This window comes from Pipistrellus kuhlii, unplaced genomic scaffold, assembly GCF_014108245.1.
Source record: "Pipistrellus kuhlii isolate mPipKuh1 unplaced genomic scaffold, mPipKuh1.p scaffold_m20_p_2, whole genome shotgun sequence".
Lineage (NCBI taxonomy): Eukaryota > Metazoa > Chordata > Mammalia > Chiroptera > Vespertilionidae > Pipistrellus > Pipistrellus kuhlii.
Window position 1 is genome coordinate 167,652,739 of NW_023425515.1, and position 17,944 is coordinate 167,670,682.

The 17,944-nt window shown below is 40.1% G+C and overlaps 1 protein-coding gene and 1 long non-coding RNA gene across 2 annotated transcripts; both read left to right on the plus strand.

Annotated features, from left to right (window-relative positions):
* The first annotated feature begins 136 nt into the window (after positions 1-136).
* On the plus strand, positions 137-3,565 carry PPCS (phosphopantothenoylcysteine synthetase). Its single transcript, XM_036445066.2, has 3 exons — positions 137-771; positions 941-1,044; positions 2,705-3,565. The coding sequence occupies exons 1-3, from the start codon at positions 264-266 to the stop codon at positions 3,026-3,028; spliced, it is 936 nt and encodes a 311-aa protein (XP_036300959.1). The 5' UTR covers positions 137-263; the 3' UTR covers positions 3,029-3,565.
* Positions 3,566-5,488: 1,923 nt separating this feature from the next.
* On the plus strand, positions 5,489-16,511 carry LOC123652725. Its single transcript, XR_006742201.1, has 4 exons — positions 5,489-6,515; positions 9,378-9,523; positions 13,483-13,662; positions 16,391-16,511. It is a non-coding gene; the product is annotated as an uncharacterized LOC123652725 (long non-coding RNA).
* Positions 16,512-17,944: the final 1,433 nt, after the last annotated feature.

The window sequence follows — 17,944 nt, forward strand, 5'->3', positions numbered from 1 at the left end:
TAAGTTAAATGGGCGCGCAATCTAGCTCCAGTGGACTCCTAGTGCAGAAAGGCTTGTACGGTGGCCGGCAAGGGGCAAACATGTCCAGTTCCTGACCCAGACAAGGTAATGGGGAAGGAGACTGGCGTCCGCTCGGTGCCAGTTCCTCCGGGCTGGGAGGCTGGACCGGCACGCCCTTCCAGACGTGAGGAAATCCAGCGCGGGCACCTCCCCTCCGATTGCGGTTGCGCGTCAGCAGCCGGCGCGGGGGAGCCCTGGGATTCATGGCGGAGGTGGACCTGGTCGCCGAGTTCCCCCAGCCCGCCGGCGCCGCGCGCTGGGCCGAGGTCATGGCTCGCTTCGCCGCCCGGCTAGGCGCGCAGGGGAGACGGGTGGTGCTGGTGACGTCCGGCGGCACGAAGGTCCCGCTGGAAGCTCGGGCGGTGCGCTTCCTGGACAACTTCAGCAGCGGGCGGCGCGGGGCCACCTCGGCCGAGCTCTTCCTGGCGGCGGGCTACGGCGTCCTGTTCCTACACCGCGCTCGCTCCGCCTTCCCCTTTGCCCACCGCTTCCCGCCCCAGACCTGGCTGTCAGCTCTGCGGCCCGCCAGCCCCGCCGCTCCGGGCTTCCTGAGCCTGGAGGTCGAGGAGAAGGCGCTCCCGGGCTTCGCGGCGGCTCTGAGGCGCTACCAGGAAGCTGCGGCTGCCGGTACCTTCCTGGCCGTAGAGTTCACTACTTTGGCGGACTATTTGCATCTGCTGCAGGCTGCGGCCCAGGCGCTCAATCCGCTAGGTGCGTGCCTTAGGAATTCATCGGTTCCCGGGAGGCAGTGCCTTTCTCCCCAGACACCCCTTCTACACCCTCATCACCCACAGGTCTCACAGCAGGGGGAACCTGAGGTGCACAGGATCTGATCCTATACACCTTTCCGATTTGTTACACCCTGTGCTTCTCTTTGCAGGCCCATCTGCGATGTTTTATCTTGCTGCAGCCGTGTCAGATTTCTATGTTCCTGTCTCTGAAATGCCTGAACACAAGATCCAGTCATCTGGGGGCCCACTACAGGTGATGGGCGCTTCCCTTCCAGAAACCTGATTCCCTGTAATCAATCCTGGGTTAACCTCCCGGTCTGGCTGTGGCCTTTCTGCATTTCATATGAACTAGGCACTAGGGATACAGAAATGCGTAAGACACCGTTCTCCCTCAAGGACCTCACAATTTAGGGAGGGACCTGGACACAGACATAATTACAATACAGAGTGACAAACGTTCTAGTCGAGGTACATACAAAGTGAAGTCAAAGCATGCGGTGATCGAATCTTGGGAAGTCAAGGAAGGCTCTCTGGAGATTACTTGAACTGAGTTTGAAAAGATGAGCAAAGGGTATACCAGTCAAAGTGGGGAAGGTGATTCCAGATAGAGTACACAATTGGAGTTTGGAAGTGGGCAGTGACTATGAACTAAAGTTGTTTGATAAGGCCAGAGAGCAGGGAGAGGGGTGGGAATGTAGAGCAGAAGAAACAGTTTAAAATCGTAAAAGACTTTCTCATCCTTCTTAAGGAGCTAGGACTTTATCCTGTGGAGCCAAGGGAAACATAAGTAGGAGAACTAGAGTGTTTTGTTTGAGAATATTGTAGCATCAGTATGAAGGGAGAATTAGAGAGAGAGGCTAGGGTTCATGAGATGGGGTTATTGCTTACTTTAAGGAGGCGATATAGGGAGTGTAGTAGGGTGATTGAGATTTGAGATAATCTGGCTTCTTGTAACCTGAGGGAGTTCTTAGTCATTTACTGGATGATACAACTAGAATTTAAATAGGAGAAACCACCTGTGGGGCACTTACTTTGTAGGATAGTTCATTTGTTTGATTCTTCAACAAATGTTTATTTATTAAGTACCAATTACATGCCAGGTGCTATTGTAGGACCTGGAGGTAAAACAGGGGAAAGAAGTATACTGTGTCTTTGTGTTGCTCATACTCTGTAGAGGAGACAGTACTATGTTAGGTAGTGATAAATGCTAAGGAGAAAAAGTGGAGAACAGGTATATGATCCGTATTACACTTTCTAATTTTTTGAGGGGAAAACCTGATGAGTTGTGATGTTACGCTATTTAAATTATGGGAGTTTTAGTTTTTCTTTTATTTTTTAGTTCTATCTTCCTTTTTAGAAGGGATTGAGAATGGTGTAGTAGACATTGTGATCAAATGAAAATAAAGAAAATCAGTTATAAGTGCTAAGACGTGTCACAAGTGACAGTTTTTAAATGGAATAGCCATTCAATCAGTGCAAGGAATATTTTAGGCCGAGGTTAAAAAACTCGACTGTATTTGAGCTTCTGCCAAAGTAACTTTTGCATGAGTAGATTATTTGCATTTGTTTACATGGGGGTTTGGCTTAAAAATAAAGGGAGATATCTGGGAAAGTGTAATGCTGTTCTATGGGGTTCTATTAATGGCAAAGAGTATGGCAGAGCAGGACTGATTCATTATATATGGTTTGCTCATAGAATATGTATGAAGCTTTGAAATTAGGCATCCTTATGAACCCTACAGAGCCAAGGCTTTTAAGCTAAGCATTTCATATGCTTTGAAAAGTTTGACAATGAGAAGTCCCACTTCGACATAGTCAAAAATCTGAGCCCCTGCCTCCTTAGTTTCCCATGAGGTTGACCTGGTAGGTAGTGACCTTTGTTTGCTTATTAAGCTTTTCTTTTTCCAACACAGATAACAATGAAGATGGTGCCAAAAATGCTTTCTCCTTTGGTTAAAGACTGGGCTCCCAAAGCATTTATAATTTCCTTTAAGTTGGAGACTAATCCCTCTATCATAATTGATCGTGCACGGAATGCTTTGGAAATGTATCGACATCAAGTGGTGGTGGCTAACATCCTTGAGTCACAACGGTCCTTTGTGGTTATTGTAACCAAAGACTCAGAAACTAAGTTATTGCTATCAGAGGAAGAAATAGGAAAAGGCATGGAAATAGAAGAGAAGATAGTGAATGATCTTCAGTCCCGACACACAGCTTTTATACAAGGCAAAAACTGAAGGATCAAAAAACGATAGGATCAAAAATTGTTTGGTGGACCAGGGCTCTTACAGATGGTGAGAACCAGAATAAATCCTTTGCTTTCAGAAAGACAGAGAAAATGAAGGGAAAAAGCAATGAGTGATGTGCAGGCGAATATGGTTTTTGCTATTTGTTTTTTAAAGGTCATTTCATGCCCATTAAAAATGAAAACAAAAACAAAGCAATTATGACTGACCCACCGGACACATTCACCTGAATGTCATCTTGATTTTAAAATCAACATGAACTGTGTCTCACCCATAAAAAATAAAAAGATTTTATTGGGAATTCTATTCCTTAAAATATACATGTGAGGCCTGAATATCAACCATCTTCATACTATAAAGTGAATTATGGTTTCATGAATGGCCATGCTTTGAACATCCATTGTTGATGCCTACTATGTGGTCGGCCTTGATGATTATGAGGATTAAAAGATGAATAAACATGTCTAGTTTGGGAAATGGATATATTAAAAAAAATTAAGTGCAATAAAGTATGTGCCTAAAAGTTGACATTGTGGAAAAGATGTTGTTCTTTGGGGGTTTATCAAAGTTGGGAATAGGAGAGAAGGACACCTCCCTGAAGACATTGCCTGAGGAACAGTGAGCTTCCTACCGCTTTACTTTTTGCTTTCTTGTACTAGGATTACTCCATGTTTGAGTTAACAATTTACCCTTCAAATATTTTTAGGACTGCTCCTCAGGGAGAGAACCTGGGCTTCTGCCCAGAACTAGGCATGGGCCAATTGATCATCTCTACCCTTGGGGAAGCATTACAGTGTGGTAAAGCGTATGGGCCTTGGAGTCCTCTTAGCCATGTTTGACCTCTCCCAAGCTACACTACTTGTCAGCTCAATACATTCAGTCACCTGACTTAATTTCAGTTTTCTCATCCATAAAATGGATGAGAAATCCATTTGTTGTGAGGATTAAGTAAAACAAGATAAATCACTTGTCTCGAGCCTGGCACATAGTTTACACTCACTAAGCGGTTGCAATTGTTTTCTTAGCAAGGCAGTATTGGGCTGGTGCCCTGCTGGATCCTTGAATCCTTGAGAAGTTTTCAAAGCACTGGCTGTCCTGGCACAAGAAGTGTAGTCCAGAAAAATCCACTAAATGATTTGTACAGTGGTTCAGAGAACAATTTGGAAAATTACCATTAACAACTAGGTAGAGGCAAGTACTGTGCTTCACACAAATATTTTATTTAAAATGTAATTTGTGATGTTTTATGAAGTGAGTTGGGACTGATAATAGAGGTACAATAAACTTCAGTTGAAAAGATTTGAACAGAAGTGCCAAGATGCACTGAAATAGTTCATTAATTAGGAAGTGTGACCTTGAGCAGAGGAAAAGTAACCAGTAATCAGGAAAAGTAACCAGCTGCAGTATTGAAGTGATAGGAAGTAAAAGATTGATTTCCTTCCCTACATCTGTATCTTTATGCAGATTATGGCTGTCATCATCTTTGTGTATACAATGAGGATAAATGGAATTAAAACTAGAAGTAATCTTAATGTTTTTATCTTAATTATTATATCTCTTGGAAACCATTTCCTATCTTGTTTATGCTTGTAACAACCACCACTTCTCTCCATGGAATTATTTAAAGTCTTTTGTAATTCTGTTTAATTTCCATTCCAAACAGTATTTACACATGTTAAAATTCCAATAGCAAATGGAAGTGAGCAAAGAAAGAAATAATGAAAAGGAACATGATTTCTCAATGAGAAAATGATCTAGACTGGAGAACCAAGGAATGCTTCCTTGAGGAAGTGACACTTGAACTGATATATAATGTAAGTGGGCTTGAGGTGATGGTGGTGAGCATTTTAGGTGAGAGGAAGGAACTTGCAAGGGCTCTGGTACCAGAGGTAGAGGTTGAAGCAGTTCTAGAGAGTAAGGGATAAAATCGGTCCTGATCATGCATCTAGAACCGGCAGAGCTTTGGAAAGGATCCTATGGGAAACTAGAATAAGACTTAAAAGGTAAATACGTGTTTAGGATACTAGAAAAGCCCTGTAAACATGAGTAAAATCAAGCTTTAACTAACTGGAATCTTACAATAAAAGCATCTAAATGAAGAAGATATAAATTGAACTTGTGTTAAATTTTATGCCATTTAGAATTTTTTATTTTGCATTACCTAAACCGAATTTCAGTTCTTAGGATTTTTCTTTTTTTTCTTTCTTTCTTTCTTTTTTTAAATATATTTTATTGATTTTGTACAGAGAGGAAGGGAGAGAGATAGAGAGTTAGAAACATCGATGAGAGAGAGTCATAGATCAGCTGCCTCTTGCACACCCCCCACCGGGGATATGCCCGCAACCAAAGTACATGCCCTTGACCGGAATCGAACTCGGGACCCTTCAGTTCCCCAAGCCGACGCTCTATCCATTGAGCCAAACCGGTCTCGGCATTTCTTTTTTTTTTTTTTTTTTTCGGTGTCTTCATTTTGACAATAATAAGTCGGCTCCAAAATGCGATTTTAGGTGCCTCCGGTAGTTACAGATGTAGGCCTAAAATTCGTGACTCCTGCCTGACGCAGCACCCTCTCCCTTTTAAGAATGAAGTTACTTCTAGAAAAACAAATCCAAGGTAATGATGCCGGGGCTACCTGGCGAGAAGCTGTGTGAGAACTATAAATGCCTGGGGACAAAAAGTTGCGAACGCGCGCCTTGACGTTACCATGGTTACTACACAGCCTAAGCTAAGCCTACCACCGATCCTGTCAGAAAAGTCCCGCCCCACGACCTTAAAGGCCAATGGCGTGCACCGTCGCGCTGGTCTCCGCAGGAAGAACAGCCCCTGAGCCAATGGGAGCGCGTCGTTTCTATAGTTCTCGCCGGAAGAACGCCTTGGCGTCTCTGGGGCGGGCGCGGTTGCTATGACGCCCGGGACTCCGCTGGCACCTGCCCCTGGCTGCGGAGCGTCTACGGAGCGGAGGACTCCGGACCCTCGGCGCGCCCTCGGAAGACAGTTTCCGGCCGCTTTTTGAGGTTCCCGCCACAGCCCCGAGGAGGAAAGCACCTGTTCTCCGCTCTTTTTCACCATGCCAGGTCTTTCCCGCCTCTCTCCCCAGCATGGCTCCGAACTACAGGGGGAAAGCCTCTCCCTGGCGCGGCCTTTCTAGCCATGGGCTTGCCTGATTCTGTCTTAGGATTCTTAAGTCTCTGGGACCCCAAAGCCGCAGGCACTTAGAATTAGGATGCCGCTCCTGTTCAGAGAGGGCTTAGAACACCCGCAGTTAGTTAGGTAGGCGTTCCATGTCTCCCTTTCCAGGCAAACACCCTGAAGCTCGCGGCCATTTATTAACGAGGTCCACCGAGCCCCGGCTTTCCCGGGCTGTGAACAAAGAACTGCCGTTTTCTCTTTTGCTGCCCTGTGTTCCCCACGCAGAACCTTAATTCCCGGAATTGAAGCTCTGGAGGCCTTTTGCATCCTCAAACTCAGACGTCATCAAGTCAGTTAACCTTCTGCCTTTCAAGCTACCATCTCATCCACTTCTCTCATCATCCTGAGCACGCCGGTTTTCTCACCCTGCTCCTTCCATGGCCATGTTCACCCTTTCTTGTCCGCGCTGCACCCTACTGAGTGTCCATGCATCTCCACCACCTCTGTCACCTACAGACCCTCTCTTGTTTGTCTGCTGGTACTTTGTGTAGCTAAATATTTCACGTTATCCAGCCCAGGAATCATTTGGAATATTTTCTCTGTTTCCCTATAGAAAGCTTTTTGTCCTGGGTAGACTAGAGACTAGAAGCGCACATTGGTAAATACAAATAGTAATTGCTACAAGCCTCGTGTGTTTTGAAAGTGGAGAGGGAAAATCAAAATGCAGTTTGGGTCCATCTCAGGCATATAAAGAAAGATTGTTCCTTGTGTAAGTGAATGCTTCATTAGGTATTTCAATGATATATTCATGCTTGTAATAAGATCATTCAGAATGATCATGTAACAGGATTCCAACTTTAAGCCATATAAACTCAACACCTTGATAAGATAGAATTTTTGGAAAGAAGATGCTTGAAACAGTTCTTATGGCTCCTCTTCATGTCAGTTTCTTGATCGAAAACATTCTTTGTAATGTGAACCAAGAAACAAAAACATTGAGGAGGAATGATAGAAAATAAAATTTTTTGGCAAGAGGCAGGCTTAATAATCCTGAAAAGACTGAAACAGAAGGCCTTAAAAACAGAATAAGATTCATTTATAGCCAATGCATTTGTATTTTACCTTGGAAAACTTTGTCTTAAAGTATGTGTATCTTACCGAGTCTTATCACTTCTTTGGCATTCAGATTAAAACGTAAACCTGTTTTGAAGATTTGTAAAGTGTACCTTTTTAACAGGCACTTTGGGGCTAGAATGGTTTCGGTATTTTTATTTCTCAGGCCGATTACAGCAGTTATTCGTGCTATCTCATACGTGATGCCAGGTCAGGTTTCCAAATACTGACAGAAATTCAGCTTTCTCTTCAATAATAGATTGGAAAAGAAAAATAAGTTGTGTAGCCTCTTTTTTTTTTTTTTTTTGCATTAAATGAGAACTGAATAAATTCTAACTCTTGGAAAAAAGGGGGCTGTTAGGTACTGTATTATAAGGAGCTTTCCTTTCCCCATCCAATATGCATATACTGAACAGATATCATTATGGCTATGTAAACATAATTAAAATTTTTTCTCTCATCCTAGGACAGTAGTTCCAAACCTGTAGGGCAGTTTGCTTCCCAGGAGACATTTGGTAACATAAAGAGACATTTTTAATTGTCACAGCTGGAGATAGGCTACTGGCACCTAGTTGGTAGAGGACAGGGATGCTGTGACCCATCCCGCACAATAAAAAATTAGCAGGCACAAGGTGGGAGTAGTGCCAGGGCTGAGAAACCCTGTCCTAATATGTCAACAGTTCATTTTTTGTTATGTCAGCCCTTGCTCATGCATGTACATTTTTACGTAATTATAGTGTGTATTATGCCTTAATTTTTTGCTTAATTTTACATTTTAAGCATTTAAACATTGGTACCTTGTTTTTTACTTTAAAAATTATTTTTCTCATTTATTTGAGAATTGAAAAGATTGTGTATTATATATAGTCTTTAAGATGTCTATACATTTTAAATTATATTTGTGCAGAAGAAAGAAGGGTTAGGGTGAATAACCTGATTGGATATGTCCCTTTTTTGTGGCCATGCTAATTACTTTGTTCTCTGTGTCACTCAAAGACCAAAGCTCATCCTTTGCTCAGAGCCAAGAGATGTGTTGTAGTGTGAGGTATGGTCCTGGCTCCTGAAGGGCACCTGCTATCGGAGAAATAAGAACAAGTAGAAACGACTCTTCACCCATTCTCCTTGCACTCTTTTCACTTAAAATTCTGTCTCAGTTTGCTATGACAGGTTTACCACCTCATTCTTTACATCTAGAAGTTTCTGAATGCCCCAAAACACTACAGGATGTGCTTCTTTTCAAGGAGTGGACTTTTAAGATACTTAATGAGCACTTATTCAGTATCTACTTTGTAGAGAATAGTATATTTGCATTCTTTGTTACGTGGGCAATTTTAGACACAGTTTAAACATCAGAGCATTTCTAATCCAAAGACTGGATTTGTATTACCTCAAAATCTGATGTTTTAGGATTTTCAATGTACTCAACCATTGGGTCTCAATAAGTCCATTGGACAAAATGTTAGTTCTGAGATGTCATAGCAGAACAGTCAGAGGGATGCAAATATTCAAAGTCACAGAAGTGTAAGTAGCATGATGGGAATCTGTAAGTATACTGCATGAGGAGCGAATGTGAGCTATGGAAGAAGGTAAGACTGGAGAGACAGGCAGGAATCAGATTGTGAAGAATCCCTGGTGCCAAGTTCAGGGGTTTGAACGCTTTCTGAGAGCAAAGGGAACGTTAAGCAGCAAGTCACTTGCATTCAGTCTCAGAGCTCTGTGGAATACAGGTTGGATGGGAGCCAGCCTGGCAACAGGGAAATCAGTTAAGGATGCTATTACACTAAACTGGGCAAATAGTGAGGAGAGCTTAAATTAAGACAGCAATTGTAGACATGGAGAGGATGAATTAGAAGATGATAAAAAGAGATTAAATCTACAAATTAGGGACTGGTTGTACATGAGAGTGATATAAATAAATAAGCAGGAAGGACCAAGAATGTCTGGCTTTGGAAACCATGCTGATGGTTTTATTAACTTTGAAAAACAGAAGGAGGAACAGGTGTAAGAGAAAGAATGGATTATTCAAACTGAGTTGTTCTCTAGACAATGGATATGCGTTGGTCTTAAATAGTTGATTAATTTTATATTGCTTTCCTAGCCTGCATTCTCCTTCTGAAACTTGTACCTCTCTGCGAATCCTTGCTTTTATTGCAAGGATTTGTACTACTGCTTCCAACCCATTCCAGCCACAACTGACTGAGGATTACACAGCTAACTTCAGAGAGGGGGCCACAAATTCATTGGGTGAGCAACTAATAATTTTCTCTTTTTCATAAATTTGAACTAAGAGAGCCCTAAATGGTGTTTCTAACTCTCTTTCCCTCTCCCTTCCTCTTTGTAAAAAAAAAAAAAAAAATCAATAAAATATATTTTAAAAATTTTGAACTAAGAGAAAAAAGAATAGAAATGACAATCTGAAAAGTCACATAGATTTAAGATCTGAATGGCTGTTTTCATTGTTGCAGAGGAGCAAGCAGAGAAAATCCAGCCTTATAGAGAAGCAATTTAATAAGGGTGACTCACAGAAAGACCCAGAGATGAAGGACCTCATAGGTCAAGAGAAACTAGTAATGGCTGTCCAGTTCCATACCCAGTTCCAGTGCAGCCATGTTTAATTTGCAGAATGTGCCCTTGTATCTTTTGGTGGTTCGATAGGTTGGCTGTGAGGGACAAAAATATCAAAAATAATAATGACTTAAAAGGTAGAAATTTATTTCTCCCATAAAAATCAAGAAGAGAGCAGTCCAGAACTGATAGGATAGCATCTTGGAATAGTTCAAGATTCAGATTTCTTTTCTCATGATAGTGTTTCATCCAGGGCATGTGACTTCCCCTGATGGTATCCAGGACGGCTGCTCAAGCTTCAGGTATCTTGTCTGCTTTCCAGCCAGTAGAAAGGAGGAAGGAGTGAGAAAGAGGGTATCCTGTTCCTTGAAGGACACTTCTAGAGGTGTCACACAACTGTGCTTACATCTCATTGGTCAGAACTTAGTTATAAGGCTGTATCTAACCATAAGGCAGGCAGCTGTGTGATTGGACAAAAAATGATACATCTTTGTAGAAAAGGGGATGAATAAATATTGAAGGAGAGCTGGCAGTCTCTACCACATGCACTTGTATTTGTTCTAACTTCAATGTGTTTCTGTTTCTTGCCACTTTTTCGAGATACATCTGGAGCTCAGCAGAGATGGATTATGTAATCCTCCTAACAGGCTAATGACTTATTTATTACTATTACTAGAGGCCCAATGTACATAATCGCGTGAGACTCAGACCCTCCACATTGGGGGGCCCCAGACCTGCCTTGCACAAGTAGCTCGCCTCTATGAGCTCCACCTCACCACGTGAGCCGTGAGCCTTGCCTTGCCTCCACGAGCAGCTCACAGGCCAGGGGGGAGGGACCGAAAGGTGCTCCATCACCTCCTGGTGACCTGTTGTTATAGCATTATGGCCTCTGGCCTTTTATAATATAGATATAAAAAATTTTTAGGGAAATAAAAATGTAAAGAAATTAGATTACTTGTATAAGTCACACAGCTAGGATTTGAACGAAGGTATGTCAGATTTCCATGCCCAAGCTATTGATCATGATAGTGAGAAGATCATAGGCAGGGTTTTTAGAAATGGCCACATTTGAAGGGTCTATGGGAAATGAGGAAAAACACAGACAAAGTCTGGAGAGATAAGAGTAAAAACAAGAGAAAGTGACATCACAGAACAGAGAAAGGAATTACTTTCAAGACAGGAGTGAACAGATACTGTAGAGAGATCATATATAAAAAGAACAGAAACATGTCCAGCTGGATCCGGCATTTTGAGTCATTGTTGACCGATTTTGAGTATAGTAGTGAGAGCAGAAGCCAAAATACAGTGATTTGAGGAGTGGAGGAAATTAAAAGGACAATAACTTGAGGGGAATGTGTTGGGATCAAAGGAAGGTTATTTTTGCATCTTTATTTTTGAGATCAGAGACATCTTGAACTAATGCCAAGACAGTAGAAAGGGAGATAATGAGCATACCGAAAAGACTCCCTAGAAGCAATATGGGGTGGGCTCTAGGACCCAGGTAAAGTGATTAGCTTAGGTCAGGAGGGTGGAAAACTCTTCCACTGGGAACGGGAAAGAGGGTAGAGTCTAATGATGAAGGTTTTGTTGGTGACAGAGGAAGAAGCTGACAGAGTTTATGGTGACCTGAGTTTTACTAGTGCTGTGGGAGATGAGGTCATCTGTCGAAAGACTGGAGAGGTGAACGTTCTGAATAACTGCAAAGTAAAATGGTAGCAGAAGCTGGTTAAAAAAACAAAAAACAAACAAAAAAAAAACACGTAGAATGACCCATGCAAGCAGAGAAGCTTGACTCAGGCTGCAAACCATGAATTTGGAGTGGCTCCAGTCTGCATGTTTGTTTGTTTTTCTACTAGCACTCAGCACACTAAAATAGGTAAAGAATATTAGTCAAATGGTTGCATTTTTCCAGGGTTGGGATTTTCAAGGAAGATGGGATAAGGAGCAAGATAATTGGAGTCATTGGTGAGAGAGTGATTGAAATGATCAACAGTTTGAGGGAGAAAACCAGAGAGTATCTGGTAGTTTGTGAGAGAATGTAATGGTCCAGGAACTAGAGGCCTCCCAGGAATTGTAGATTAATTATAGTTCCATAGAGTAGCCACTTCACATCTATTAATGTATATTTTTTATGGCAGTTCCTCAAAAGGTTAGACATAGAATTATATATCTAGCAGTTCTGCATATCTATTCTTAGGTATCTATCCAAAACAACTGAAAGCAGGGACTTGAACAGTTGTTCATAGTATTATAGTATTATGCACAATAGTCAAAAGGTAGAAATAACCCAAATATCTATTAACAGATGAATAGATAAACAAAATATACGCAATGAAATATTAATCAGCCTTAAAAAGGAAGGAAATCCTGATAGATACTATAAAATGGATAAGTGAAATAAGCCAGAAACAAAACTAGATTAGATTTATTTGTAGAGACAGACAGTAGACTAAAGGTTACCAGGGGCTGGGGAAAGAGAGAAATGGGAACCTTTTGTTTAATGGGTACAGAATAAATATTTGGGATAATAAAGAAGTTTGGAAAATGGATAGCAGCAATGGTTTTATAACATTGTGAATTATTAATGCCATTGAATTGTACACTTAAGAATGTTAACTTATGTGGTCCTAGTAACACAATTACTACTTCATCAATCAGCAGATATTTAACTTTTACACCACCATGTAGTGCAAGCTGTCATGTAACATGACACTTTCAACTTAAAAAAAATTAAAGACAAAATAGATGGCAGGCTTAGAGTAAGAAATTTTAGAAGAGCGCAGAATGACTTAGAAGTAAACAAAAATGATAAGACATTATTATGTGAGCAAAATGATTCATTGATAGTATAGAATTAGTGGGCTCTGTAGCTTCCAGAGGAGTCCTTTTATTTCTAAATATTCACTAGAGGAGCTCTGACTGGTGTGGCTCAATTAGTTAAAGCATCATCCCATTAACCATAGGGTCACTGGTTTGATTCCCAGTGAGGGCACATGGGAATTTGTGGGTTTGATCCCAGGACAGGATTGATGTTTCTCACATCAGTGTTTTCTCTTTCACACCTTCTCTCTTCTCTCTCTAGAATCAGTGAAAAACGTATCTTCAGGTGAAGATTTTTTTTTTAAATTCACTACAGGGAACAAAAGTTTCTTTGGTATTTCTAACATTGCAAAGGATCTTTGGGAGATTTTCAGATTATTAAATTGCAAACTTTATAACTGAGCAGACAGAAAAGCTTGCATTCTTAAAGATATTATCATGCATTTGCATTATATGTAATGTCATTATTTTAGAAGATATGCAGCTGTTAAAGCTTTGATTTTTTTTGTGTTAGCTATTTCACGTAAGTGCACATAACTGGGTAATATAACAATTAATAGGAAAACATCTTTGTAGAGAGTCTAAACAATTTAGCAGAATACATTTGTTATTTTAGTAGGGCAAAAATATGCTTATAGTTATATGTGAAACAATTTATTCTTGTATTACTTATTAGTTATTGTATTATTTATTATTATTAACCTACTTTGCCCACCCCAGAAATTTGGATATATCAGATTTCTTGCATGCTCAGTTCCATGTAATGTAAATGTGTATGTGTGTGTGTGCATACACATATGCCTCTCTCTTCTATCAAGGGAAAAGTTCAGTTAGACATACTTCATCATCTTGAGAGAGAAAGAATTGAATCTCATGCCACTACTGGAGAACTACTCTATTTTGTCTAGTCCCTATTCCAGCACAGTGAAGACATGCTGAGGACTACTTCCAGAAATCTAGAAGAACTTTCATTGAGAAACATGGAAAAAATGAAACAAGTAAGAGCTAATAACAAAAAATTTTAAATACCTATGGTTTTTTTCACTGTCCTTTAAATTAACAATAAAAAACAATTGGATATCACTGTATAGTTTGCAAAGCATTCACCTATACATTTTTTAATGAAATATTTCAACAGTCTGTATTGGTTTCCAGTAGAGGACATGAACAGGATGTTGCCTAGAGATGACTGGTTGACTATCCAAATAGGCCTGCTCGTGGTGGCTTTCATTATCTTGGTAAATCCCTCCTTGTCTCAATAACTGACCCTCTAGCTGACTCTCTTGCTTGTTGGCTTAGAAACCTAAGTGGATCTGCTTCTCAAAGCTATTCTTATATTAACTAAACTCACAGGGAACTGTTCAGAAAAATAGAAACCAGCTTTTTATAATAAAAAGTACAATTGCCAGAGGAACCAGTCACATATGTCCTATGGCCTGATGGATTCACTCCCTACAAACACACTACATAGGACAGGGAGGCAAATTTTAATCATGATGAACAAATGATTCTAAAATTTTATAATACCAGCTAAGATAGTCATATTTACACAATAGGGCTATCTATTTCCACCCTTATTTTTAGACCTGTTGTATCCTAGGACCAGTTTACCGAGCCTTAGATGAGTCAATAATAATATATTTTGACTCTCATCACTATTTGATGTTTTCTGATCAACCTATTTTCTTTTTTTACATATATTTTTATTGGTTTCAGAGAGGAAGGGAGAGGGAATAAGAAATAGAAACGTCAATGATGAGAGAGAATCGGCTGCCTCCTGCACACCCCCTTTTGGGCATATGCCGTTGCCTGGAATCGAACCCAGGACCCTTCAGACTGCAGGCCAACACTCTATCCACTGAGCCAAACCAGCTAAGGCTAATCAACCTACTTTCTGATAATGAGTTAATTCTCTCAGCTTGCTTGGGAATCATCATTCTGTTATGTCTCCACATCTCAGTTCTGATAGGAAACTTGTTGATTTTTAAATTTAACTCTTAGAGGGCAATGGGATTTCCATAAAGAGGAATGTGTCTCCTTCAGAACAAAAGCAGTAGAGCATATTGGACTGGGAACTTCAACATGAGGCAGACCGTGAAAATTTGCCTTTACCACTGTCTCGCTGTGTAACCCTGGGCAAGTAACTGACATCTTTGAGCCTGAAAAATGATAATAGTTTGTTCAAAGGGATTTGTGAGGTTTACCCAAGGGAATGTGAATAAACCTTTCACACACCGACTTGTATTTCATAAATTGTAGCTATTAATACTAGGAAATAGGTTATTTCTCTTACTGCCATTTTAAAGAGGAAGAAACCAGGAAGTTCTAAAGAAAGATTGAAATCCTGTTTTCCTTCTATATTATTTAGCTTTTTATTCATATTCTGAAGAGTTGTTCAATAGGCTTCAAAACAATTGGGCAAAATGCAATTCCGTTATTTTGGTAGTTTACTTCTAAGCATTTGGCACCAGGTAAGGGCCCAGTCTCTGGTTCTGGCCCACCTGAATGTGCAGCCTAGCTAGCTCTTCCCCTTGTTCCTTAGTCTCTGTCAGCCTGCTTTATAGTTCCATAGGACTGTGATAAAAATTAAGTACAGGGTGGGTAAAAGTAGGTTTACAGTTCATATGAAAAATAATACAATCTGTAATAATAATACAAGAATAAACTGTGTTTCCCATACTCAGAACTGTAAACCTCATTTGCCCTGTATTTGATGTCCTTAACATATTAGTGCCTGGAGCACATAGTTAGCCTCAATCTGTTATTATTAGCCATATAAAATACTTTTGTGAAGCTGCCATATTAACCAGAAACTATTTTAAAATAATACCCAACAATGTATTTTAATAGAATCTCATATTAACATTTCAGGCATCTTAATCAATTTTAGTATAGGCGTGTATACATATTTATGTAGATTTTCACCGCATGGTATCGTGACCATGTTTCCTAAACCATAGATAAGAAGATTTGATTTGAGCCGAAACCGGTTTGGCTCAGTGGATAGAGCGTTGGCCTGCGGACTGAAAAGTCCCGGGTTTGATTCAGGTCAAGGGCATGTACCTTGGGTGCGGGCCCATCACCAGTAGGGTGTGTGCAAGAGGCAGCTGATCGATGATTCTCTCTCATTGATGTTTCTAACTCTCTATCCCTCTCTCTTCCTCTCTGTAAAAATCAATAAAAATGTATTTTAAAAAAAAAAAGATTTGATTTGAAACCTTATATATTAATGGGGAAAATATTAGAGACAGTGATTGTCTCATAAAATTTGTGACTACGTGTCATCATATCTATGGGAAATGGTATCTGGTACATTTAAGGCCGAGTTTTCTGTTTATTTCTCAGATGGTAGCCTGACCATATTGCTCAGTGGTTAGATTATCACCCTGTTCACAGGAAGGTCACGAGTTCCATTCCTGGTCAAAGGCAGGTACCTGGGTTGCAGGTTCTATCCCCAGCTCCAGTCGGGGCATGTGCGGGAAGCAACCAATCAATGTTCGTCTCTCACATCAATGTTTCCCCCTTTCTCCCCTTCCCTTCCACTCTCTAAAAATCAATGGGAAAAATATCCTCAGGTAAGGATTAACAACAATATATATACTTCTCAGATTGTAGACACAATAATATGGTGATCTCTTAATGGCACTTAAACTTAATAGACTTTTAATATGAGTTAAAATATGAACCATGGACTAAGAGTAAGAAAGTGTATTATTTTCTTTTTAGGTGGGAAATGATGCAAGCTATGTCTGTAACTTACCAAAGGAAAGAGAAACATTTTCTCATGGTTATGAAAAGGAAAACAAACATCTTATACATGAGTTTAAAGAACTCCAATGCAAACAAGGTAATTTCTCTTTTTGTAAAAAAGTAATTTTAATTCTAAAAATTAATGTGATGTTAGAGAATATGGGAAATGTATAAAAGTAGAAGGAAGGGGGAAAATATGTTGTCCACATTCCAAAAGTACTTGTAATGTTTTAGGTGTATTTTCTGCCTGCCTTTTGAAAATATGAAAATATCTATTCTGAAATATTCTAAAATGTGTGTGATAGATTGCAGAATGGTTATTTGCTTCAACGTCTATCATGGTACTTACCACACTGTGATAATCACCTGTGTCAGCTCCTCTGGGGCAGAGGTTATGTCCTAGTCTTAGTGGTTTCTGTGTTCCTACTCAGTACCTGCCTTATAAAGTAGCTAGCATATTAAGGACTTGGAAAATATTTAGTATAAGTACTTTAAAGCTATCAGGAAAAATACAGATAGAACCATGTATATTATTATTCTACTTGGTTTAGCTCCACAGATTATTAATACCATGGTATGTGGTCAGTGATTATATTTACCACACATTTCTTATTTTTCAGCATTTTTCTTTGCATCTCAGATATTCCATTTGGGATCATTTTTCTTTTTTCCTCTTTAGAATTTCCTTTTATGAAGTTGATGGACAAGTTTTTTCTTTATTGTGAAGCTCAAGTGCAGGGGAGTTTGAGTTAATCATAGAACATATTTCCACACTTTTTTGTTTGTTTTTCTTTTCTTGTTATCCATTGGATATATTGAGTTTTCTCCTCCTAGTTTAAAAGTCTGCATTCTAGCTGAAACCAGTTTGGCTCAATGGATAGAGCATTGGCCTGCGGACTCAAGGGTCCCGGGTTCGATTCCGGTCAAGGGCATGTACCTTGGTTGCGGGCACATCCTTGGTAGGGAGTGTGCAAGAGGTGGCTGATTGATGTCTCTCTCTCATAGAGGTTTCTGACTTTCTATCCCTCTCCCTTCCTCTCTGTAAAAAAATCAATAAAATATGTTTTTAAAAATAAGTAAATAAATAAAATAAAAGTCTGCATTCTATTTGTTCATATAGTGGTTGCATTTTAAGAATTTTCTTTAATTTCTTCCATCATCATCATCATCATCATCATCATCATCATCATCATCATTTTGATTGGTTACAGCACAGGCTTTATTTAGTGGCCAGGAAATGAAAAGTGGGAGTTTAAACTTCCAAATCTACCTCTCCCCTTCCAGCTCAGCAGGCGGGTTGTTCAGGGCTCACTGCACAAAACAGAAAATACTGGATGTCCTACTCCCAGCATAAATTAGCTCATGAAGGATTGCTAAATAGAGGAATGATATTATTGTAATGTGGAGGTTTATATACAATTTTCTCCAGCATATTAATGATTTGGGCTACCAGCAACCAATGAAGTTTGTTCCTAAATTCCATTCATCCCACATTCTTCTGGGCTCAGTTTGGCCACATGTTTGACTTGG